At 38.2% G+C, this 27,785-nt stretch overlaps 1 protein-coding gene across 2 annotated transcripts in view; it reads left to right on the top strand.

Annotated features, from left to right (window-relative positions):
* Nucleotides 1–26,436, top strand: part of pex5lb (peroxisomal biogenesis factor 5-like b) — an 87,725-nt gene extending 61,289 nt beyond the window's left edge. For both annotated transcript variants that reach the window (XM_039649515.2, XM_039649516.2), the window contains 8 exons: nt 533–619; nt 6,924–7,043; nt 11,119–11,262; nt 13,126–13,196; nt 14,806–15,024; nt 20,489–20,651; nt 22,362–22,519; nt 24,197–26,436. In XM_039649515.2, coding sequence (XP_039505449.2) covers nt 533–619; nt 6,924–7,043; nt 11,119–11,262; nt 13,126–13,196; nt 14,806–15,024; nt 20,489–20,651; nt 22,362–22,519; nt 24,197–24,386 — 1,152 coding nt within the window. In that variant the 3' untranslated portion in view covers nt 24,387–26,436. The remainder of the gene's footprint in view (nt 1–532; nt 620–6,923; nt 7,044–11,118; nt 11,263–13,125; nt 13,197–14,805; nt 15,025–20,488; nt 20,652–22,361; nt 22,520–24,196) is intronic.
* Nucleotides 26,437–27,785: the final 1,349 nt, after the last annotated feature.

The following is a 27,785-nucleotide window of genomic DNA, read 5'->3' on the forward strand; positions in this document are numbered from 1 at the left end:
AAGCATTATTTTCTATAAAAATTGAAAAGTAACACAAAAGTGTAATGCATTATTTTTAAAAGTATCTTTCCACAACACTGTATAGTAGTATGGGTAGATATTATACAGTAGTTGTAAATGTTGGAATTTGTAATTACCATTTTATTATTTTACTCATATTTTTATTTTAATATTGTAGAATTTATTATTTATTAAAAACACTAGTACCTGTTTTTAACACTGTCTTCACATACAGCCACTAAACATTGCATTGAATCCAGATGGTTAAATTGAATTCCCAATATGCCAGTTAGTTTTAGACATATTCGTTCTGAGGAAAGGTCTAGCATCATTCGTTTGCAGATGCCCATATATATTTTAGTGTGACTTAAGTGTCCAAATACTTTTTGAGGCCACTTTATACTAAAAAAAATGATATTGACTATAACTTTAAGGTTGCTTATTCAGCATGATCTGAGGACAAAACAGTGTTAGTCAGTGACTGCTTGTTGACCTTGTCTGCATATGTGTGTATTACCATCTGTTTACGCAGCGGCAGAGGCCCCAGCTGGGCGGCACTTTACTGGGGAGACAACACTCATTAGAGGAGGAGTTTGTTCGAGCCAAGGCTGCTGTGGAGGTGAGACCAAGTCCTTACAACACACACAGACACACACACGGTCACAAAAGAAAAACATTTATTCGAAAAGTTTGGAAAAAGTCTTCTCTGCGGCCACAGTAATCTTCCTCAGTGCTTATTCACAGCATATCTGGCCACCTGGGAATTGCAGTTTCTTGCATTCTGTAAGGTCAGACTCACCCTGTAAGTTAAGACTGCATAATTGGTGTATTTTTAGCTGAAGAGTGCAGCATCAACACAAATGACATCTCTGCTTTGTGATTATGTCAGCTCTTACCTCTCTAGTCCAATTCAGAGATGCTTATTGGCCAGTAATATTCATAAGACATCCATTTTAAAGTGACGTGCTCAGTAAAGTAGCTATATTTAACAGTGACACTAAGATCCAGTCAATATCCTGATGCAAACTGTCTGAAGTTTTCTGTACTTCCCCTGCATGAAACTACTGTACCTTGTGTTGCACACTCTCTAATGCATCAGCTATAAAATACGGTAATATTAGAGTAATATTTCTGACGTGAAGCAGATTTTATCAAACCATTTATATTGTTATATTATACTGTATCTACAGTTGAAGTGCCTTTTTCAATATTAAAATGTTTTGAAGAAAAAAAGCCTCATTATAAGAATTAAATTTCCTATTAGGAACAATCTTAAGTAGTTTGGTATAATCATTTATTATTATTTCTAATTATTTCCTATTTGAGTGTATAATGATGTAATGTACTGGTGAACTGACTGAAGGATTATATGTAATGTATGTTAACTTTGTGTTTTTTTAATGTGTATGTTGTTCCTCTGTTCTTTACAAAAGTAATAAACAATACGTATTAATAAAACAAAAACAAAAAAAACCTTTCAGTTATATTTTTTATGCTCCCACATGGCAAAAGTCACGTTTTGCATGTTGTTTGGTAACCAACATGTAGAAACATGCAAAAACATAAAATGGGAAATGATATCAAATAAAGATTTTTTTTAAAATAATAATTAAGATGTTTACCTACGCTCACAAGAATTTGTAAGGAAAACGATAAATATGATTTTTTCCCTTTGTTTCACAATGCATGAGTCTCCATATTTAAAGGGATAGTTCACTTTGAAATTAATTTTTGATATGTTTTTAGCTTACCTCAAGGGCATCCAAGATGTAGGTGTCTTTGTTTCCACAGCATTGTCAATTTTGACTTTTTTTGGTCAAACCGTTGTTGTCTGTCAGTCATATAATGCAGATCTATGGAGCCCACCTCAAAGAGCATGCACAGAGAAGTCAAAATTAAACATGATTTAATGACTTGTAAATGTAAGTACACATTGATGGCCTAAGACACGAAACGAGCGGTTTGTGTGAGAAAACGAACGAAGTATTTATATAGTTTTTACCTCTTGTTAACAGCCATGTCGAACTGATCTGAATCAGATGTCCAACTGAACCGAACTGACCCGTCTCCAACGTGACGCCGGAAGTGATTGTGTGCGTATTTACGTCACGCATTGTTTACACTGAGATTTCGGAAGTTTTACCTTTCACTAAACATATTTAAATATATCGAAATCGTCTTCCATTGCGATTTCTCGTATATCTAAATATGTTTAGTAAAAGTTAAAACTTCCGAAATCTCTGTGTAAACAATGCGTGACGTAAATACGCACGCGATCACTTCCGCCGTCACGTTGGATACGGTTCAGTTCGGTTCACTTGGACATCTGATTCAGATCAGTTCGACGGCTGTTAACAAGAGGTAAAAACTATATAAATACTTAGTTCGTTTTCTCACACAAACCGCTCGTTTCGTGTCTTAGGCCATCAATGTGTACTTACATTTACAAGTCATTTAATCATGTTTAATTTGGACTTCTCTGTGCATGCTCTTTGAGATGGGCTCCATAGACCTGCATTATATGACTGACAGACAACAACGGTTTGACCAAAAAATGTCAAAATTGAAAATGCTGTGGAAACAAAGACACCTACATCTTGGATGCCCTTGAGGTAAGCTAAAACATATCAAAAATTAATTTCAAAGTGAACTATCCCTTTAAACTTTTCTTAAAAATTGTTCAATTTGTTTTTAAATCAAACATCGAACCAACACAAATATAAGATTTCTAAGAACTTGCATATTTGAAATGATAATTTTATCCGTATCCTTTATCAAGGACCCATAGCTCTTAATTAATTGCTTCAAAAGCTGGTTCATATTTTTAAACTGAAGCAGAGATGAAACCCTTTTAATTGTAAAAGCTAAAGCACAGGTTGTCTGTGCCAGTGGGTGATTATTTGAGTACAGATGAATGACTCTAGAGATCCCCTGCGGTGTTGCATCTGCATGGCCTTTTCATCACGACGACAGAGCTGAAAAAGAAAACGCAGGCAATCTAGGAAAAGATTGATCATCCATATTCTGTTGGGCCACTTATTTATATGATTTATCCCAGTGTATCAATCATGCAAATGAAAAAAAAAAATGAATGCGTACGTGACTGTCTGTTGTACGTGATTGTGTGCGGCTTGCAGGATTTTCTGTGATTAATGGTCCTGTCCAGCGCGTGCCTTCATCGCAGATGCAACACTCTCCCCTCATTTCCCCTTAATGCAAACACTCAGTGAATCAACTCTAGGACGACAGTTGAAGCCTAAGCAATTGTTTGTGTGTTGCAAGATTCATTTGAGCTGCCAAGAAGCATAAAAAAAACAATACACTCGGTTAGTTATGCTAAGAACTGGGCTATTCAAGCTGTACTGTTAAAGGAGCCAAAGTAAGCAAAACAAAGAATGCTAGACGAAAAACAGACAAGCAAACAATGCACAAATGCACAGAGAGATATACACGTTTTTTAACTCAGTGTCATGGCTGTAAATAGGTGATGCTGATTTTACCACTGACTGTCTTTTGATGCACAAGAATATTCCAATATTATTCAGAACAGGTGGAATATGCCAGAATTCTGTGTCACGTAAACACCTTATTCTGAATCATGCATGTAATTGAATATTTCGTACTGTATCTGTGCAAGTTTAAACAAAAGTAATTCTTACAGGAAGCAATAGAGGAAAGGCTTCCAGTAGAGAATAAGGAAACCAATGATGTGGTTTGTTTATTCGGAATATGCTGATCACGTATGATATTACAGTAGCTGTGGATATAACCCACTTTTTGCAAAATTATGTGCAAAATTATGTAAAAAAAAAGGTGTGGTGTCTCAAAATGATAAGAACATCACACAACAGAGAGAGAGAGAGAGAGAGAGAGAGAGAGAGAGAGAGAGAGAGAGAGAGAATTTAGGGTCAGCAAGAATACATTAAATTGATCAAAAATGCTGTCTATAATGCTCATTGAATCTCTTATACGTAATATCTATGTTCTGACGAACTTAAACACCTCTGGTTGGCCATTGCATTCAAGTGATCAACAGACATGTATGTGATTTGCTGCAATAACTCAACGCGGCAAAAACACGTCATAAATACTGTAGAAAGTTTGACATTCTCCAGAACACAAACTGGAGCATTTGCAAAAATCTGTTTTGCCAATATTATATTTTTACAGTTTCAACTAAGGGGGCTCTTGTTTTCATCCATAGAACTGGAGTAAGACTGGAGTAATGGCTGCGAAAATTTAGTTTTGCCATCACTAATTAAGTAATTTATTCCTGTCTCCTGATGTGTTCCTGTTCTAAAACTGTCATTTTAAATTGTAGTATTTCAATGTCATTTGTTTCTGTTCCTTGGACTTTTAGTTTGTATGTTCCTGTTTTCCTTTTTCTCGTTTCAAGTTAGTTGCTATGCTTACTAATCGTTTTCATTTGGGTCTTGTTTAGTTTTACCTGTGTATTTATAAGCCCTCATTTCGATCAGTCCTTTGGTATTGTCTTTTGTCAAGTCAAGTCAAGTCACCTTCATTCATATAGCGCTTTTAACAATATAGATTGTTTCAATGCAGCTTACATTTTACATTTACATTTATTTATATACAGTAGCTTTACAGTGATAATAGGAAATTAAAGTAACAGAGATTGTTTTGGCTTTACAGAAGGTCTAGAACAAAGTTATTGTCCAGCGAAAGTTAGTTTTTATTGATTTACTTCCATTGCAAAGATCATTAGATATCAACTTTGGAGCCGCTAACACGACACCGCTCTGAAAGAAGATCCTTAATGCGATCCGGCCCGCTCATCTGCACAACAACAGATGGGCCATGAGTGCCGCGAGAAATCAAATCTTGAAACAGGTTCCAGGGTGCGAGCCTTGAAATCTTTTTTTTAAAAAAGGTTATCTTTGTGCAAACTTCAAAAAAGCGAATCTGTGAAAAAGCTGACGGCACATGCGTATTACGTGTTTAGTCTATAGGTCTGTGTTGTAATTAAAGCTATTATGTTTATCCTTCTCCTGATGTGTTCCTGTTCTAGTTAATTGTTCTAAGAAAACTAAATGTAGATCTTCATATTTTCTTCCTTGCTTACCTGCATATATACAGTATATATATATATATATATATATATATATACACTCACCGGCCACTTTATTAGGTACCCCATGCTAGTAACGGGTTGGACCCCCTTTTGCCTTCAGAACTGCCTCAATTCTTCGTGGCATAGATTCAACAAGGTGCTGGAAGCATTCCTCAGGGAGTTTGGTCCATGTTGACATGATGGCAGCACACAGTTGCCGCAGATTTGTCGGCTGCACATCCATGATGCGAATCTCCCGTTCCACCACATCCCAAAGATGCTCTATTGGATTGAGATCTGGTGACTGTGGAGGCCATTTTAGTACAGTCAACTCATTGTCATGTTCAAGAAACCAGTCTGAGATGATTCCAGCTTTATGACATGGCGCATTATCCTGCTGAAAGTAGCCATCAGAAGTTGGGTACATTGTGGTCATAAAGGGATGGACATGGTCAGCAACAATACTCAGGTAGGCTGTGGCGTTGCAACGATGCTCAATTGGTACCAAGGGGCCCAAAGAGTGCCAAGAAAATATTCCCCACACCATGACACCACCACCACCAGCCTGAACCGTTGATACAAGGCAGGATGGATCCATGCTTTCATGTTGTAGACGCCAAATTCTGACCCTACCATCCGAATGTCGCAGCAGAAATCGAGACTCATCAGACCAGGCAACGTTTTTCCACTCTTCTATTGTCCAATTTCGATGAGCTTGTGCAAATTGTAGCCTCAGTTTCCTGTTCTTAGCTGAAAGGAGTGGCACCCGGTGTGGTCTTCTGCTGCTGTAGCCCATCTGCCTCAAAGTTCGACGTACTGTGCGTTCAGAGATGCTCTTCTGCCCACCTTGGTTGTAACGGGTGGTTATTTGAGTCACTGTTGCCCTTCTATCAGCTCGAACCAGTCTGGCCATTCTCCTCTGACCTCTGCCATCAACAAGGCATTTCCGCCCACAGAACTGCCGCTCACTGGATGTTTTTTCTTTTTCGGACCATTCTCTGTAAACCCTAGAGATGGTTGTGCGTGAAAATCCCAGTAGATTAGCAGTTTCTGAAATACTCAGACCAGCCCTTCTGGCACCAACAATCATGCCACGTTCAAAGTCACTCAAATCACCTTTCTTCCCCATACTGATGCTCGGTTTGAACTGCAGGAGATTGTCTTGACCATGTCTAACTGCCTAAATGCACTGAGTTGCCGCCATGTGATTGGCTGCTTAGAAATTAAGTGTTAACGAGCAGTTGGACAGGTGTACCTAATAAAGTGGCCGGTGAGTGTATATATATATATATATATATATACAGTATACCCACACACAGTCTAAGAGAGTCATTTATGATAATACTTTACTCTGCAATCAATATTGGACTGTAACTGATCATACCTGATCTGACACATAAAACTCAGTGTATAAATATACACATATCTATACATTGTTTACCACTTCTGCTGACCTCACAGATTGATAAGAATTAGATACTTTATGCAAACTGAGAGGTCTTCTGGTAATCCAATGGCAAATCCATAAAGATGAATATAGCATGTTGACCGTTTGGCCTTGCTGCTTAAAAATACAGTGTTTTTGTGACCAAAAACAATATGTCCTCATAACACTGGAGCACGATTGTGTCTGGCTAATCCTATGTGGACCAATTAAAAACACAGAGCAATTCAAATGCTATGAAGTCTATCCTTTATATTCCCTGCTGGGGCAAAAAAAAAAAAAAACTTCTGTTAAAAAGCATTTTATGGATGCCAAACAACATCTCTCTGTAATGCTGTACAGTGTCTTGTTTTGTATGATATTCCAATATGGCTGTGTCCTAAAGGGCTGTGTAACTGTCTCCCACAGTCAGACACTGAGTTCTGGGATAAAATGCAGGCCGAGTGGGAGGAGCTGGCACGGAGGAACTGGTTGGAGGACGCTGACAGTGAAGGCCCGATTCCACCCAACTTTTCATCCACTGAAAAGGTATTCTTAGTCAATCAGAACGTTTATACCTGTTTTCTACCAGAATAGTTTGCTTTCTGGAGCCAAAGCCTATAATTTGAAACTAAAACCATTGATTCACCCACTCTCTCGCACACTTGGCCTCTCTCACGCTCACAGTTTTGTATATTTAGATGTACAGTAAAGAGTAATGTAGTGCAACATTATTACATTTCTTAACAAGACTGCTAGGGAACACTTTATTTTGATGGTCCCCAGAACATTCTGTTGACTAAAGCCCTATTCAGACGGGATTACTTTAACATGAGCCCAATTCGCACGGGATTAGTATTAAATTGGGACCTCGTGTGAATTTGAAATTGCCCACCCACATGATCTGAATTTCGTGTGGAGCATTCGCATGGGAGGCCAGTGATTTGACTCAAATTTACTGACTTATCTCCTGGATATGATGTCAATAGGCTATTGCTTGGAAATGTCTTGTCATTATTATAGGTCTAGCTGTATAATATATCATAAACAGAAAAATGTTCTTTACAACATGCTTCTATACATGTCATTCATCTCCATCTAATCATTCTTTTAGTTTTTTCTCTTCTGATGGTTTTCAGCTTTCTCTTTCAGCAAATTGTATAGTTGTATGGTGTACAGCAATATGACCCAGCACCCAAAATACTATCAAAAGACTCCATTCTTCACGAATGATGGATAAAAAAAAGCACACAGAAAACAAAAACCTTGAAAAAATCATGAACGACCCCGCCAAATTACAGATATGGCCGATTCGCACGTGATTAAGATCACAGACAACCTCTGCAATTTTTACAAATGACTAGAGGTCACCAGGTAATACTTATCCCATGCAAATAGGGCTATGGAGAAGTGGGGCAAACTAATAATTACCAGAGCTTCTCATAGATTTTAGTCCCGTTCGAATATGACTTCTCAGTAATCATTACGGATAATGTCAGTAATGTTTACGGTGACTTTTACCTTCTGTAAAAAGGTTTGGAAAAATTACCTCAGGTAATATTAATCCCATGCAAATAGACTCTCTGTAAATATGTACATAAATATTCCATCATTTCCTGTTTAAAACTAGTTTTCGGGGGGTTTTTTTTGAAGTATGGAGGCGCTTGAAAGCATTTAGTTGCGTTCTTGATGCTGGGACAAGTTTGTGGAAAAACTCAAGTGGTTTCCACACACTATTCAGATTAAAAAGAACTTGTTAGAGGTCACACAACTTCTTTTAGTATTAAGTAAATTTCTATTACCAATATAATTCAATCTGAATGTAATTGATACATTGTTCGACCAGACCCAACTGTTTTATATATATAAATATTGGTTAAATGTGTTTAAATGTCGCTAGATACGTCATACGTTAATTCGTATATTTGTGACGTCATCACATCGTACTTGCATTCCGCTTGCCTAATGTGTTTTCTCTATAAATTAATGCTCAGCTCACATACTGTATTTAATATATTATAATATAATATAGCCGAATGTAAAATAAAGCTGTTTCTCTTTTCCTATATATTTTTTGTCTATAGTCAGTCTTTGACTGATATTTTTTTTCTTAAATACATGAGTGAATGTGGTTTGTCATTTAAGAAACCTTTATAATGATCATTTATGTTAGTTGATCCATAACGCACAATAAGCGCACAATGTCAGTAGGCTAAACACCGCAGTTCAGAGAATCTGTTAACACGTCAATTCAGAATCTGTGAACACGTCAATTTATAGTTATCTACACAATGTTTATCTAAACACGTCAACAATTTATAATTGAAAGGATCGGTATTGCCGTTTACATAGCCATCGGTGTGTATTTTACAAATTATAAATGTTGTTTTGCTAATAATTATGTGTATTTGAATGTCTAAACCTAAAATAAAACTTATGTGGTTGAAAACCCAGAATAGTTGTGATAGGCTATATAACAGGGCTATGTCTATATAAGACAACGTGGGAACACAGGTTTGAATTTAGAAGTTGATGATAACGCGATCTGAATTAGTGTGAACAATCGTACGCATCAAAGGGTTAATGAGCGATCACATGTGGGGATGATGCTTGCGTCCGTTTCGGAGAACCAGAGTGTGAATATTTCAACCCACAGCTGAGGCATTTAAGTGACACCGAAATGAGGCACCGAAATCTGCGTTTTGATTCAGTCTGGTTACCGGTTACTTGGGTACCGGTTCCATATCGGAACCCAACCCTAGCTATGAGCATGTAAGATCTGCTGCTGCATGATCAGACATACATAAAGCCCATTGCAGATCTAGGCAGGTGGAGCTGGGGAAGTGGAGGGTTTCTATACAGCAAATACTGAACCAGTGCATTTAAATGTTCACTCAAATGAGGCCAGTCAGCTTGTGTCATATAGATGATGAAATGATGTGATAGCTAGAGTTTCTTGACTTAAATAGATATTTATGTGGTGTAGTATTTTGGCCCAAAGAGATTTGATTTAACACTGATTGGGACAAAAACTGGAGCATGGAAAGAGGAGCTTTTATGGCATCGCACTTGGTTTGGACACAGTGTCAGTGAGTGGATGTAGTTAACATTACATGTACATAACATTAACCGGCAGAAGCCATTTTGTTGATTGTTAACCAATCAAAGGTGCTGTTCCGCACCACCGCATGAGTTTCAAAATGACTGCCCACTGTATTGCATTCGACAGAACTGACTACAGGGGTAGATTATCACTTCAAAGGTTATGGACTCCAGATGTCAGATAATGTTCTCTTTTATCTAATATTCTCTCTTATGTTCTATGATTGTGTGCTTCCAAAAAGGCAGAGAATGTTCGGATATAGCCAAAAACGACTGTGCTTTTCTATTGTCCTTGGCTTTTGCCTGGGTCTGATCATTGTAAGTGATATGTAGCATGACGGATTATATGGCTGTTTTTTATGTTGATATTTTATGCTTATAAATACTGTGAGAGTGTTAATGCTATTTACAGCACTTCAGTCGATTTTTATGGTTTTGAAAGTGCTTTATAAATAAATTTGTTTTGAGTTGCTACCTACAGTATGCTGCATCCCTTTTTAGAGAAACAGATTTTGATTAATATAGTGTCTAGATGCTAGGGCATTTCTATGTAGTTGATAGGTTTCCAACAGAGTTATATGTCCTCATACATAGTATTTGAAAAACAATAGGCAAAAAGTAGCTGGATGACCTACTAGTTTGAGCGAAATTCTGAAGTGTGCATTTAATGGACAGTTTACTATCCCATGAGGCCATGGGAGAGGATTCATGAATGGCAGTGAAGTGACACAACTGATGCGGTAGGTTATGTGACAGAAACAACATGGCGAATGTTGTACGTCCGGAATTTATTAATACTACCCATATTCATGATATAGAACATACTTTTTAAGTTAACTTTCGTGAAGTATTTTCAAATTCAAATGTAGTGCCTATCTATTCAGATGCACTGAATGAAAAACACCTCAAAAGCTCTTTTTGCACTGCCTGTAGATTACTGAAATAATCATTTTAAGTGTGCATACTGTTTTCATCACATATTTTAATGCAACGTTTAATATTTTAAAGAGTTTTTTTTTTTTTTTTAAAGAACCTGTCTAACCTTAACCTGTTGCAATCATTTACGCTCCTTCTGTCATGGTTAATATTCGAAACAACACCATCCATTAATTGAAAACCTTTAGGGATTTAAGAATGATTTTTAAGAAAAGGTTTTTACTTTAAAACCATCTTAAGAAAAAGTATGTGTCTCAGTGAAAAAATAATTAAATTATCGTTTTTAATTTTCTTTCAAGCTTACAAAGAGTCTTATTGTGTAGTGTCACTTAGTTTAGTGCGTAGTGTGAGTTCCTGTGCCCTTTTCTTCTCCCCACGCCACTGATTAGTCCAACTGCACTTTTCACTGCAATATTAAAGACCTCAGCATGATCCAATTATCAACACTCCACCGTCTGCCTCTCCAGATTTATGAAAGGATTACGCTTGAGTCCTGCGCTCAAGTATTCTATTAAAAACATCATGATATTTAATCGTGGTTTTGCTTGTTTTCTTTAAGCTTGTTCTTTGGTTCTGTTGTTTACAGGGTCAATGCTTCCATACCAATAACCCTTACAAAGACTACACCAATGCTTTTGAACAGGGGCTGCAGAAGTGCAAGGACGGGGATCTTAACAGCTCTGTACTACTGTTAGAGGCAGCCATCTTACAAGACCCTCTGGACTCAGAGGTAAAGAACCCCAAACTGGGCAACCCATTTATTGAGCGTGTGTGTGTGTGTGTGTATGTGTGTGTGTGTGTGTGTGTGTGTGTTTTAGCTGTCTTACACATTATTTGTGTTCCTAAACCTAGCAAGTGGCCTACTGAGACAAAATTTTTAAGGTGCATTATGCAACATTTCATGTTAAAAAAACCATACCCTTGTTTTTCTAACCTATACATGCTTGTTGTTGTGATCGCCTCTATAATCCTGTACAGTAAAATAGATGAGAGGGATTCGGGCTCGAATTTGAGACTGGGTGTGACGTCATGCATGTTAACTCTCCCCTGGCTATGTCAGGTTTGTGTATTCGCCGCCATTCTCCGTATCAGCAAATACAACTTGAGCGACAAAACTTTAGTCAACTTTCGACAAAAGTAGAAGATTGATTCAAAGAGACCGGCTAGTTCATTCCAAAACCCCAACGCAAACTCCACGTAAGACAAAGAAAATAAAACTTTTGTCTAGTGCCAGGCGTCGGAATAAGACGAGAGTCAACATCGGGAAGCTTTCAAGTTTTCTACTACCCCCGTTTTCCCCTCACACACACATAAGTGTTTAATTTACTCAAATGCCTTTCCTTTCATATACTTAAAATGAGTTTATAACTTTATTACCTCATTATGACTGTAACAAAATATTTGTGCGGCTGATGGTCCTTTGGTTATGAACAGCTTGTGCAAGTGTGCTTGTGTGTGTGGTCTATGAGCGTGCACACCTCTGGTTGCAGTTTCGCTTGTCACCAGAGGGGGCGTAGTTCTGCGAAAAACTCAGATAACTCTGCCCTGCCCTGGCCTGGCCTCCCTTCCCTCTCTGGTCATCTGTCTGGTTTCTGGACCATCTAGACCTTTCCTGGACTGTGCCCCCCAACAGCAGCCTGTTTTCCCTCCACTACCTGTCATTGTTTGACCCCAGTCTGTCTTCTGTTGTTGTGTCGGTGTGTGTATCTGTCTTGTGATGTCTTGGTGTGTGTCTATTTTGTTTTGATGTATCAGTCTTGTGTTTGGTATTCCTCAATGCCTTTGAGGGAGGGTACTTTCTGGGTTTCGGACATTCATGTTCCATGATTTGTCTTTTGTTTTAATCTCACAGATTGAGTGTTCGTTTACTCACCATGTGCTCTTATTTCGTGTCTTTTTTCGAGGGCCTAGTCTTTGTGTTCATTGGTCAAGCGTTCTTTTGTAATCCTGATGATAAGAGACTTAATTAAAAAACATAGAAAAATAAAAACCGACCCCAATCGTTTGAATGGGTGTCTTGTAGAAAATGGGGGGTCCAATTGTTTAAGAAGTTTAATAATTTGATAGTTAAAACGTTCTAATTTAGCCTCTTGTCGGCTTACTTGGATTTGGAACATTACTATAATGTCATATATTCAACTCAATCTACTCAGAATGTTTTATCACCTCACAAACAATGAAACAGCTTAGTGTGACAGACAGTGCAAAAAATCCATGTCCTTCCTGCCTTCCTTTTATTATTGCCCAGTCAGCACCATCAAACATTTAATGAAATTTCCCATGCTTTATGAGCCACAGTGATGCCAGACAGATGGCGCAAACCTCTGGGATGGCTTTTAAATATGATCCTGTTTAATTCTAAACAAAACCACATTAAAGTCAAATGTCAACGTCCCCAGAGTGAATGCACTAAATGCACTAGGCAAGCACATAATGAAGAGGGAACAACAATATGTTTTAGAAAACTGGCAGCCCCAATAATTGAACGCTCTTTTTACAGTGCCCTTCGAGCAATTCAAGTCTTTTTTATTTCTGCTTTGCTGTAATATTTTTGTGATGTATCAAACTATAGTGCTTTTTTTCCTCTACAAAGGCTTGGCAGGTTTTGGGCACCACACAAGCAGAGAATGAGAATGAACAGGCAGCCATTGTTTGTCTTCAGAGGTGAGTGGACAATAATGAGGGGTTTTGTGATTTATGCTTGAATCTGATATATGCCAGAGGAGCATTAATGCTCTGTTCGCTGAGGGTGAAAAATGTTGTAAATACAGAGTTTTAATGTCCTTTCATTGGGTATTACACACTTACTAGACACTCCGACAAACCAGAATCTTCTTAACAAGTGCAATGTGCAGGATTGCCTAAATCCTGCCTAAATCCCATATTCAATGAAACATCGTTTAGATGAAAGGCTGCAGAAATAGTCACATTTGTAGTTTCGGGGTTTCTGCAATTCTTAATTTGTAAAATTGTTTATTTTTAAAATTAAGGCCATAACAATCTCAATTGGAGCAAAAAGTTTAAAGGAATACTCCACTTTTTTTGGAAATAGGCTCATTTTACTACTCCCTCAGAGTTAAAGAGTTGGGTTTTACCGTTTTCAAATCCATTCAACCGATTATCTGATATTTAGAAGAATATGAGTAACCAGACAGTTTCTGGTCTCATTGACTTCCATAGTAGGAAAAAAATATACTATGGAAGTCAATGAGACCAAAAACTGTCTGGTTACTGATATTCTTCTAAATATAAAAAAATCGTCTGAATACATTCGAAAACGGTAAAACCTAACTGTTTAACTCTGGGGGAGTGGTAAAATGAGCCTATTTCCAAAAAAAGTGGAGTATCCCTTTAAAGTTCACAAACGTGTAAAATTATGCATGAGGAAATTGCATTATAGGGTTAGTTCACCCAAAAATGAAAATTAAGTCATTAATTACTCATCACCATGCTGTACCAAAGTAAGACCTTTGTTTGTCTTCGGAACACAAATGAAGATATTTTTGATTAAATTTGAGAGGTGGATCACTGCTACATAGGCTCCTAAGGGATTGAAACTTGACGACCCACAAAGTCATTGAAGAATGACTTCCTTCTGGGCCTGAGACGAGAGTTCAAGAGATTTCCGCGACGCATGCGCGAGAACTAAACAAGAAGTCATAGAATAAGATCGCAATTCTCGCGCATGCGTCGTGGAAATCTCTTGATCTCTCGTCTCAGGCCCAGAAGGAAGAAAAGGAATAGTCGAATAAAGTCGTTATTTTTGTTTTATTTTCGCACAAAAGGTATTCTCGTCGCTTGATAAACTTATACTTGAGCCACTGTATTCACATGGAATATTTAAACATTTTCTTTGTTGACTTTCTGGGCCATCAAGTTTCAATCCCTTAGGCAGCCTATGTAGCAGTGATCCACCTCTCAAATTTAATCAAAAATATCTTCATTTCTGTTCCGAAGATGAACGAAGGCCTTACGGGGTTGGTACAGCATGGGGGTTGTGTAATTAATGACTTAATTTTCATTTTTGGGTGAACTATTCCTTCAAAGCTTCTGGGCATCTGCACAATTAGTGGTAACAAATGGTATTGTACAAATATTTTTTTTGGAACACTCCCCTTGTGCACCATTTATTGGACTACAGATAGTGCCGTCCCAAACTCACGTAGTTGGTTTAATCAGAAGTAAAAAAAAAAAATAAATCAAGAAACATGTTGGGCAACTCACTCCCTCGCTTATTTTGCCATGTTTGGTCTGTGTTTCTTTGTTCAAATAGATGTTTGGAGCTGCACCCAAACAATCTGAAGGCCCTGATGGCTCTGGCGGTGAGCCTGACCAACGTAGGGCAGCAGCCGGAAGCCTGTGAGGCTCTTCACCGCTGGATCAGATACAACCCCAGATACAGACACCTGCTCCAGAACCGCAGCCCTCTGGATGGCTCTCCACTGCCCAGCCGCAGAGGGTCCACCATCTCCCCCATCCCCACTCTCGGGTGGTACGCTCCACATGCACTCACATGAATCATTGTCTATATGCTCCATATATAAAGCATATGCATAAGGGCTATTTTGTGAGTTTTGTGAGATATAGTGTGGCTTAGATCAGTGTTTCCCAACCCTGTTCCTGGCGGCACACCAACACTGTGCGTATTCTTTGTCTCCCTTATCAAACACACCTGATTCAACTCATCAGCTCATAATCAGATGGGTTAATGAGGTGATGAGTTGAATTAGGTGTGTTTTAGATTAGGGAGACAAAGAATACGCGCAGTGTTGGTGTGCCGCCAGGAACAGGGTTGGGAAACACTGGCTTAGATCACGTAATTTTTATTTCACTGTAGATTCCTCTCAGTCATTCAGGTTTCTTCATCAACATGTCAATAACTTAATGCAGTCACAACTACTAAAAGATACACAGATACTGTATGTACATACTGTGACAGAAACAATATAGCAAATTCTCTATTGTAAATGATAAGACTTTCTCTCATACAAGGCATCTGTTATGTAGAAATTTTTACTGGTGGCACCAAATTTATAATGCGTTTTGGTCACGTCACTTAAAGGGATAGTTCACTTTGAAATTAATTTTTAATATGTTTTAGCTTACCTCAAGGGCATCCGAGATGTAGGTGTCTTTGTTTCCACAGTATTTTCAATTTTGACATTTTTCGGTCAAACCGGTGTTGTCTGTCAGTCATATAATGCAGGTTTGGGGGGTCCACCTCAAAGATCATGCACAGAGAAGTCAAAATTAAACATGATTTAATGACTCGGTTTGTGTGAGAAAATGAACAGTATTTATGTAGATTTTACCTCTTGTTAACAGCCGTCAAACTGATCTGAATCAGTTGTCCAACTGAACCAAACTTACGCCGAAAGTGATCTCTCGCACGTCTACGTCACGCATTGTTTACACGGAGATTTCGAGAGTAACTATTTAGATATATTGAAATCGTCTTCCATTGTGATTTCCCGTATATCTAAATATGTTTATTGAAAGGTAAAACTCCCAAAATCTCTGTGTAAACATTGTGTGACGTAGACGTGCGAGAGATCACTTCAGTTGGATCGATTCAGTTGGACTTCTGATTCAGATCAGTTCGATGGCTGTTAACAAGGTAAAAACTATATAAATACTGTTCGTTTTCTAACACAAACTGCTCGTTTCGTGTCTTAGGCCATCAACGTGTACTTACATTTACGAGTCATTAAATCATGTTTAATCTGGACTTCTCTGTGCATGCTCTTTGAGGCTGCCCCCATACCTGCATTATATGACTGACAGACAACAACGGTTTGACCGAAAAATGTCAAAATTGAAAATACTGTGGAAACAAAGACACATCCGAGATAGCAAACTGACATTGAGTCAACGTGGAAACGTGACATCGAAACAACGTTGATCTGGCATTGTTTTGCTCATCGATATAACGTTGAACCAACGTCAGACGCGTCATTCTTCAAGACTAACAGAATATCAACTTGAAATCAACATTGTTGAAAGCAAACCAATTGCTCATTTAGTATATTATTGCCAATTTCATTTAGTTTTGAAGAATGCCACGTCTGACATTGGTTCAACGTTAATTCGATGAGCAAAACAATGCCAGATCAACGTTGTTTCGATGTCATGAGAGACGTCGTTTCTACGTTGATTCAATGTCAGTTTGCTGTCTGGGATACATCTTGGATGCCCTTGAGGTAAGCTAAAACATATCAAAAATTAATTTCAAAGTGAACTATTCCTTTAAGATGTGTGTGAGAATGTCAGATGACCTCTCCTCCTACTGTACCTCAAGGTACCAGCTAAGGAATTGCACCTTAACAGTAAAATAACAATCAAAGATGATTGTTGAGTAAATACAATTTTGTAAACTGAAGGGAGTTTGTCATCTAACCAATATGAAGGATTTGTGAGATATCATTAACTTAGAGCCTCTTCTGTTTTATGTCTTCTGTATAGTAATTAAGTTGGGTGTGGGTATGGCAGAGTTACGTTATTTTATGGGAAGATACATTATTTCTCTGAAACTAATAATGTAAAGAACCTTATGCATAAAAAAATAAAACAGTGAAAGATTATTTGTTATTGACTAGCATCAGCTATATAACATCTAATGCAAATTTGAGAATCATATACTGATGATATACAATAATGCCAATAATCCGCACGAAGACGCGATTCGCTGTATACCTATACATTTTTTATCGTATTGGCGTTTCGTCCACACTGATCTGGCGTTTTGGGAGAGTGAAACCACTATTTTTTGAAACCGGGTCCCTAAGTGGATAAATCTAAAAACGACACCGTTGCGGTTTCGCGTGTAAGCCAATCCGTATATTTTGTGAAGCGATGATGTCATCACATCACATGTCAGCTGCGTGTTGGCAGCAGCGCGCGAGGTTATGCACATCCTCAAAGTCTTCTTCTCCATGTATAGCGTATCTCTGTGGCAGAATTACAGCGCCTCATACTGGTCTGGCATACATAATACACCTTTTTCAGTCGGTTTCAGTGGTTTTGTGTGTACGCAGATATTTCTTGAGACGACGCTGTACGGATTTTTTTTAGAACGAGGAAAAAAATCGGATAGGGAACGCACTGGCTTCGTGTGGACATTGCCTAAGAGAATTGGTAAAGTGATATTTATGTTCCACAAGGTCGAGTGTCCGATGGTCGTGAAGTCTTCCCCTAGTTGTAAAGGGTGACAATGAAGTGGGAATAGGAGCCAGAATACGTTTCAACAGCCTTGAACACGAAGCTCTGCCGGATGCTGACCTCCTGGAGCAACAAAAAGGGCTCCTAAAATCTGGAACATGCAGAAGAGGCTCTGAAGTGAAGGATTGCCCTACTGAGCTTAACTTTGTTGCAAATGTCGGATTGTCTTCTGCCTCTCTGGGCCAGACACTCAGGACTTATCCGCTTTTGTCTCTCTGGCAAAGAGACTCAGGGCAAGCTGCTTTGGTTATTGCGAATATTTCGCTTTATGAGTCTCAAAAACAGAGTCTCAAAACCAGTCTCAAAACATTGTATCTGATAATGTCTCACCTTTGAAGGTTAGAGATTCAGAACTTGGGTGTATCTGTTGCTGCCTTCCCTGTAATGGGACGGAGGCTCAGAACGACCTGTCTCGCCAGATGGAAGATTCAGAACCGGTTGATCTGTTTCTGTTTCTCCTCTTACAGGCCTGAGACTCAGAAAAGGAGTGTCTGTTGAAAGGGTACATTTATCCCTTTCCAATGAGGAGGAGATTGCAATTTGCTGCTTCTCCATTCCAGTGCATTTCTCACTTCCCAAACGACCAACAGAATACCTTTGGAAAGTTTTAGCCTTTTGTAGAGCCAGACCACGATTTATCGGCAGGCCGATATTATCGGACGATATTAGGCATTTTCCAAACTATGGTTATTGGCAGTTATAATGGCCGATAAATGAATATTTCAAAAATAAAATAAAAACGAACGAAACACGCTTCAAGCATGTCATGAGTGTTGGAGTTGTATAGTTTGTCCACCAGAGGGCACTCTACACCGTCCCTGTTGGCAACACTTGTGTATAATGTACCACACATTCTGCAAACTGCTGACCCAGTCAGAGTCGGGCAGAGAGAACCAGTTATCCGCGAGTAAAAATAATCGGTGAAGTGTGTTCATGGTGAGTTGATCATGAGACATACATTGAATAACATTTAAAAGAACATCCCCATCAGTTCTCTTAACTCAAATAAGCATGACAAAATTTGTGACTATCATGTCCAGTTTTGCTGCTGTTAAATAAGCTGAGAGTGAAGTGGAATCAGCTAGTAATAATTCGGTTATGTTGTTATGTTACGTTAGTAGTTGACTGACTGTCCTTTTAACTTTTGACAATGTAACTGAACTTAAGTATTTCTTTAATAGTACGTGACAGTTATAGCAATGAGACGTATCGTCTCTCCTTGGCCTGTTATATTGAAAATGTAGATTTTACAATTTGCAGTATGACGTTATCTATTGCTAAATTATGGCTAATCTTAGACTAGCTTACCACAAAGCTAGCTAATGCCACTATCATCAGTGGAAGCCCACTAACGTTAACATTAATGAGCTTTGGTTCCTCTGTTCTGTTGCAACAATAAAAGATACAATTTTCTTTTTAAAATGCATTATCATATTATTTTAGATAAAACTCAAAAATAACTACATATAACTAATGTTAGGGAAATCTGTTAATGTTTTGTTGCGTGTTTCTCAAATAAAATAAATAAATAAAAAATATCAGCCGATATATCAGAATATCGGATTTTAAAACAAAAAAAAATATTTGTATCGGTAACAGCCTTCAAAATCCTTTATTGGTTGGGCTCTAGCCTTTTGGCAAAAAGATTGGACTGTCATTCATGCATTCATTTGTACAGCTGAATTTGTCTAAGGTTTGTTTTTTTTGTTGTTGTTTTTTATTAATTGCGACTAATCGCATTCAAATTAAAAGTTTGTGTTTACATAATATGCGTGAGTACTGTGTATAATTATTTTGTATACTGTATATAAATACACACATGCATGTACATATTTAAGAAATATTTGCATATATATACTGTGTATATATGTACACATCATTTATATTACTCAAAAATATATAGTAAATAACACATTTTTCTTAAATACATACATGCATGTGTGTGTATTTATATATACAAAATAATTATTCACAGTACACACACATATATTATGTAAACACAAACTTTTATTTTGGATGCGATTAATCATGATTAATCGTTGCCCAGCACAATTTTTTACATTAATTTATATTAAATTGAGTCAAGTCAAGTCACATTTATTTATATAGCGCTTTTCACAATACAGATTGTATCAAAGCAGCTTCACAGTGATAACATGAAAGTAGTACAACACAGATCAATAATATTGTTAAATATTAAATATCCCCCAACTAAGCAAGCCAAAAGCAAGGCAACAGTGGCAAAGAACCAAAACTCCATCAGATTGGATGGAGAAAAAAACCTTGGGAGAACCCAGGCTCAAATTAATGTGTATTTACATCAGTTTTAAGGTTTCCAAGCATAGTTATGAATGGATTTGTTCCAAATGAAAATTTAATTGTTTGAACCACTGCTGTTGCACCAAAAATGTCCTAATTGTTATTGCAGTTGGCTTAAACCTTAGGGATGAGTGTAGATGAGTGCAGGGCCGAAACTGCCTGTGGAAACCCTCCTTTGTTTGAGGTGTCTGTCAGTCCTAGCATGCCTATCTGGTGGTGTTGGACATTTGTTTGTGCTAGTCCACCAAGATCCAATCAAAATGTAGCAAAGCCTTTTCCACTGTCGCAGAAAGAGAGCGTCCCAGCCATAAAACCTGGCCCTAGAATGTGCTATCAACTGACAGCTTATATCTTCGCCTTCGCCATGATATATGTCCTCATATGGCCCTGCCCTTGTTCATGGTGTGTGTTGTGTGCAGCTCTCAGCTGGTGGAGGTGTTGGAGCTGTACCAGGAGGCAGTGCAGAGCACTGAAGGGGTGGACCCTGACCTCCAGACAGGCCTGGGTGTGCTCTTCAACCTCAGTTCAGAGTTTGACAAAGCTGTGGACGCCTTCAATGCTGCACTGTCTGTCCGGCCGGAGGTAAGCCAGGAAGTCCTATTCATCATTTTTTTAACGCTACAGATCTTTTAGATTCTCCAAGATGTCCTGATTGCATTGGGTGTGTTATAAAAATTATACAGCAATCTGTAATGCATAATAAATTAGTAGTTTGCGTTGATTTGGGTGCAGGGTTCTGTTGAAATGTTGAAAATAATGTATTATGATGCGCCATTGTGGTGCAAGATCACCCCCTTCTTCAATTCCTGATCAAAACATGTACAGTTTAATCATGATTTCCTAATCAAAACTGCTTTTCTTAACCAGGCAGTTAGTAGGCTGAGATGTTACCTTGATAACCAATGGATAACTGAAAATGTTTAGTTTCACCACTTTTAGCTTTGTTGATATAATAGTGTTAATGTTAATTTTAATGCGCGATGTGGAGGCAAAGAAGCGCCTGACGCGAAGCAGAGTCCATTCAGATCATTTAAAGCACAGCTAGGCATTGATTATGCTGCTTATACCATGGCCATTTGCCAGCAATGACAAGTCAAAGCTGTCATTGATGTTTGTTTGCATCACTGAATTTGACTGAAAGGATTCAAATGGCGGTTATTTTTCGTCCGCTGCGACTCGTTAGATCTAGAATTCTGTAGGTTTTAAATCAGGCACAGAGATGAAGTACTGTAGTGCAGTTGTAACGTGGCTGCTGCAGACAAAAGAGGCGTTGGATGCGAGCGCAGTGGACATTTATTAACACAAGACAACAGAAGTAAATCCAGTCGTGAGAGCCGCGGCAAACGCACACAAGCGATTGTGTTGATAGTGGGTATAGTTTATATCCACTGTTAAATGTATAAACTTTAATAGAAATATTTATGGATAGAAATAACTTTATGGATAATATATTGCCTAACCAATCCTATTGAGCAAGCTAAATGCAAGAGAAAAAACCCCCAATAAAAACACAACAAGGATTAATAGACGAACACTTAATACACTTAAAACAAATATATCAAAATAATGCAGTCTATTAAATCTTTCTAACCTATTCTTTCTTACTAATATAATATAATATATATATATATATAATAAAGATGCATAATATAAATGGAACATTTTGAAAAAAAAGATTTTAATTTTAATGACCAAGTTATAATGTTAATTCGTAAATGATGTGCCTGCGGAAACACTGAGATCATCTGTGGCTTGTTTAATGGAGGTTCCCAGCAACATTCGAAAGACAATGGGGAATGCAGCATTGACAATTATGCCTGGAATTAAGCTCTGGAGCACATTAACCAATAGATTTAAGGAAGACAACTTAATAAGTATTTTTTAAATGAAAGTTATATTTAAATTAATTGTAATCAATATTAATTTCCTTTTTTTATGTATAATAGTTTTATGTATAATAGTTTTATCTTATTTTATTATCATTATAAGGTGAGTTTAATTTTTAAACTTAAAAAAAATTAAATACAAATCTCAATTATGGTAGTTTTACCTGTTTTTATGTGAAATGTTATAATTATTGTAATGTTTTGCTTTATTGTAAGAAAAAATAACTGTATATCTAATATAATATAATATAATAAAATAAAAAAATAAAAAAATGTACATGTTTTTTTTCTCTGAAATTGTCCCGTAGACCGTCTAGTAGTACTACCTTGCGACCCCTTGGAACCCAGCTGGAAAACCCCTGTCCGAGATGGACCTTTACTCTGCCAATTCTGTGTGTTTCCATAGGACTATCTCCTGTGGAATCGGCTCGGGGCCACACTGGCGAATGGGGACCGCAGTGAGGAGGCAGTGGAGGCCTACACCAGAGCTCTCGAGCTCCAGCCAGGCTTCATCCGCTCCAGATACAACCTCGGCATCAGCTGCATCAACCTGGGGGCACATCGGTAATGAACCGAACCAATGAGCAAGGGTTAATATAAGCTGTATGTCTCCTTAGTGTTGACACTAAAGCAGACTGAACAAGCTGAAACTTCAGGGCCCTACTTTAAGGATCCAAGCACATGGTCCAAACCGCACTGCACAAGTGCACTTAGGTCGTGTCCGAATCCACTTTTGCTAGTTTAATGATGGGAAAAATAGTTGGTCTAAAAGGGTTGTCTCTATTCTCTTAATGAGTAACGGGTGTTTTGGGCGTAAAATGGCAGATTCGCTATTTACATGATGGAATTTACAAGTGGAAAGACTGAACGCTTCTCGAAACGGATCTGCTAGTGCGCGAGTTTAAAGCGTGAAACAGAACATCTACAGGACAAGCCGTATTCCACCATATCTTTATGTACAGTACATAATAACAATCTTTTACATTTCTTCACTTTTTTTTTGGAAATAGGCTCATTTTACAACTCCCCCAAAGTTAAACAGTTACCGTTTTCGAATCCGTACAGCCAATTTTCTGATATTTAGAAGAATGTCAGTAACCAGACAGTTTCTGGTCTCATTGACTTCCATAGTAGGAAAAAAATATACTATGGATGTCAATGAGACCAGAAACTGCCTGGTTACTGATATTCTTCTAAATATCAGAAAATCGGCTGGGTGGATTCGAAAACGGTAAAACTCAACTGTTTAACTCTGGGGGAGTGGTAAAATGAGCCTATTTCCAAAAGAAGTGGAGTATCCCTTTAAGTGTCAAGTCAAGTCAAGTCACATTTATTTATATAGCGCTTTTCACAATACAGATTGTATCAAAGCAGCTTCACAGTGATAACATGAAAGTAGCACAACACAGATCAACAACATTGCTAAACACTAAATAACCCCAACTGAGCAAGCTCAAAGCAAGCCAAAAGCAAGGCGACAGTGGCAAGGAACCAAACTCCATCAGATTGGATGGAGAAAAAACCTTGGGAGAACCCAGGCTCAGTCGGGGGCCAGTTCTCCTCTGGCTTACATTCATATTGTTTAAATATAAATATTAAATATAAATATTGTTTATGAATCAAACGGCGCCATAACATATCGCAGGCGTTGAGTCGTCTCTTCACAGGCGTTGAGTCGTCTCATCACAGGCGTTGGGGCATCCGAAATCCCCGTGAGAGGCTGGACACAAAACTGGACCTGACGAACGCCATTTTTCTCGGGACAAGCGTCCCGAGATAACAGCAGAAAGGCAGATGGGAAATAATTAGCATAGCTGATGTTCATAATGATTTCCGTTATAACTCACAAACTCTCCGTAACCTGAACTCTCCGCAACCCAACCATACGCGCCGACCCGTTTGTCTAAAAGGCTGTCGAGCCCCACTGGTGCGTTAAGCAGTTGGCGTTAAGTGTGCTACTGCGCTTCCCTGTGTGTGTAATAAGTTTAAGTAACAAAACATTTATTCTGCCATTGACTTCAGACCAGGTGTCAGTTGGTCAATGGCGCAGTCTATTTCAGTTGCCTCAAAATAACTTTCGTTTTCAGACCAACCGCCCATGGGCGCACAAATGCATTTGCTATTTAAACAACGTGGCACAGGACGTGAAAATGACAACTGCGTTAAATGATAACAACACTTGCGTTGTGACGAGCGTATGATAGGGCACTCAATGTTTTACCTCTGCCTTTCCTCTCACAGGGAGGCAGTGAGTAACTTCTTGACCGCTCTGCACCAGCAGAGGAAGAGCAGGAGTCATCAGGCAGTGTCCAGCAACATCTGGGCCGCTCTGCGGATCGCCCTCTCGCTCATGGACCAGCCAGAACTGTTCCAGGCAGCAAGCGTGGGAGATCTAGACCTCCTAATGAGGGCCTTCAACATGGACATGTGATGAGACTCGGACCTGTGAAATCTATTATTCACTAACAGCAGGCACAAAGTTTGGCTCGAGTGAATACGAGATGTCAATATTTAATATGCAGAGTGTGCACAGCTATTTTTGTTGAATTTATGGGCAGCCTTTGCTTTCTTCAGAGGCCCCTGAAGACAGCGTTTATATTCTATAGAGCACAAACAGAACCGGTAAGTGAAGGTTTTTGAAACTAGAGGAATAAATGCCAGAAAGTGAGCGCAAAAGCACCTTTTCTTGATGTTGGTTATATTTCACTAACATTTTTAAGCTTATCTAACTTTGTATACTTGAGAAAAATGAACCAAACCTTGTTGGGGAATATAGGAGGAATTTTCTTTAGTATATCGAATTGATTATTAATCTTCAAAGAACCTAGCTATCTTATCATGGTCAATTGAGATCTCAAGAACCTGTGTTTTTCCATGTTCATTTTACAATGCTAGTTCACATTCCTTACCACAAGGTGGCACTGTTTTTCTGCTGAAAAGAGTGTAGCCATATAGCCAGTCAGTTCAGGAATGACACTAGGGCTGCTTCTGAAATTGCATGGGTGCTTATTTTGGAAAAAGAATAATTTGACAATATTGGAAAAAAAAAAACAGTCTGTAGTATGAACGTAATCAGGACATGCTACATCTGCAGTGTTGCCATTGTCATGTGACCTGCCAGTATAAGTTGCGTCACTTCACTGTCATTCACAAATCCCGTGGTCTCATGGGATAGTTAAGTGCCCATCGAATGCACACTTAGAGTCTCGCCGGAAGTATTCGGTCGAACTTTTTGACTACTTTTTTAGTACTTAGTACTATTTTTCGCATACTAAATAGTAAGGAAGTATGCGATTTCGGTTGCAGCCTAGCTGAATTTGACTCAGGATGATCTATACCCAGGTGTGCGGGCAGGGCGTATTCCCCAGGCCATCTGTCTTCCAGCAAGCCCCGTTTAATGCTGTGTGCTCCGGGGCATTCTGGATCAGGGCTCGGCGGGGAGCAACTTCAAAGCCTCTGCATGAAAGGTCACTGCTAAAGCAGTATCATGTTGAAAGTGAGCGAGTTCATTTAAGACTGTTAGCCCAAACGTTCAAAGGGGACCGAATACATTCACAAAATCTACGAACAACAACATCTTGGCCATACAGTCGAATCGTTGAGCCTGGTAAAGTTTTGAAGTGCATTTGATGAGACTGAAATCCCTTTATCGTTCATATGTACAGTATATAGTTTATGGTGAAAAAAGCCATGTGTTAGAACATTATTATTTCAGCTCCTTTGTATTGTTTTAGGCTGGATATTTTCTTTGAAGAAATAACTATGCAAACCAGCATTGCTGTTGTTGTTTTTTGTTGTTGCTAAATTTACCAAAAATCTTAGTGGGGGTCCTTATTTGTCTATCATTTTAACTCTATGCATTATTAGTTAACGTCAAAGTAATTGGAGTGAGCTGAGATGATTGAAGGGCACTGAATGAGACAGTGTTTAAAGACATAAATAACATTAATAACCTTAATTACTTAGTTTGGGCAAAGACTAAGAAAATTGCTTCATTAGATGCATCTACAATTTAAATATTACTGAAGATTTGGAAAATCTGGTGATTGCATGTGATACAGAAAACAGATTTTCCAGATTTTTTTACTTAAAAGTGAATGTAACTACTATTAATCTACATTTTTTGACATAGAGCAAAATTCTAACACTAAGCATACTATATGTGACAATATTTAAAATCACATGGCATGTATGAGCACAGTATGCGGGCATTAATGACACTCGTCTTGTAGAAAATCACACTAGTTTTGCTATATTCAGAGCTGTCATGTAACTATAAATATAATTACAATTGTAGAATAGCAGAAGGAAAATGTATTTCATTTTTATTCATGTAAAATAGACTATTTCATGGAATGAACAGTCATAAAATGTATGCATGTCTACCCATCAAGTATCATCTTTCAATCTCTCCTACATTAACAGGTAATATAGCCAAGATGCATTTATAACCTATTTATTAAAGCTGTATTTTAGAAGAACTGAAATATTATGTGTCTCTTTTTTTTTCCATTTCAAAACTAAGCACATGGTGGTCCCTAACCTTTAAATGATCTAGATATGATGATACCAGAGCACCCCCCACAGGCACATGCTGAACACTGCTTTCTACTGTCTGGGCTAAATGTCACTTTTATAGATATTACAATAATATGCATATACATTGTTGCATTACTCCCTAAAAAAGTAACTAATTGTGTTCTTTTTTTTCATCCGGGCTGGGTTTGCTTGTTTGATTTTTATTTTTTAAAAAGTTGTATTTTTAGCAAATGCAAAGGCCCTTTCACACCAAAAGTGAAATTGAATTTATAAGCAAATTCATGTCTGTACAGTAGAGGGCGCAGCTCAAATATACCAGAAGAACGGGATGCAGAAGAAAGCTCAATACTCCTAGGCCCTGTCGCAAATCATATGCACACTTCATATGCACTGCTTATGCATTGACAATGGCTGGCGCGCGTCCATTTAGTCAAGGAGACCTTGGGGTGTCCCATTTGTCCTTTTAGGTCTCAAAAGGGTGCTCGTTAGCGCCCCCTTTGTAGTGATATGTGCCCTCGATGTGCACTTTTGCCCAGCCCACGCTGAAGCGAGCTTCTTATCGGCTGTCAAAGCGGTGTGACGTCACGGAAGTGCAGACTCGTAGGAAGAACGCGAGTGTTTAGAGTGCCGTTTGGGACAGGGCCTTACTACAGAAATAAAAACAAAAAAAGAATACAATATGATGTTTATCTAAAGTCATTTTTGCTTTTTAGTATGCATGAAATGGATCGCCAAAGGTCAGCAGCAAATTGCTTAATTAAAGAAATTGCTTAAATACATAAAGTATATTTGTGCAATTTAACATATTTAGGCTGATTATTGCAGGTGTGCGTTATATTTTGGGTTTGCGTTTCAATGTTTTTAAACGAAGTGAGTAAATGCTAACATTTAATCTAGAACTATAGACATGATTCCACAGCGTGCACACTTACGATTTCTCTCATGGGCACAGGATAGATGCCAGTCAATAAATGGGAAAACAAAGTAACTTGAAAAAATAACTTGTTATCATTGAATATTTCAGTTCCTCATTTCCTTTGTCTTTGTCCGGTGTTGTTGGTGTTTGTGCTATGCGATCTGTTCGTTGATGTTACCTCTTGTTGGATTACCCGAGGCTGCTTCGTTTAATAAACAACACCTTTATTTTGATATAGGTTTAATCGTGACTAAGTTGTACATTTGAGTCAAGTCGGAAACGCTTCCTTTTACAGTACAGTACTTACGTGTACTTACCTAGAAAGTACATGGGTTAGGGGTAGGTTCTGAGTTAGTAACTAGTTATTACCCAGTA

Source organism: Pimephales promelas, chromosome 5 (genome assembly GCF_988280905.1).
Source record: "Pimephales promelas chromosome 5, fPimPro1.hap1.1, whole genome shotgun sequence".
In the NCBI taxonomy this organism is placed as follows: domain Eukaryota; kingdom Metazoa; phylum Chordata; class Actinopteri; order Cypriniformes; family Leuciscidae; genus Pimephales; species Pimephales promelas.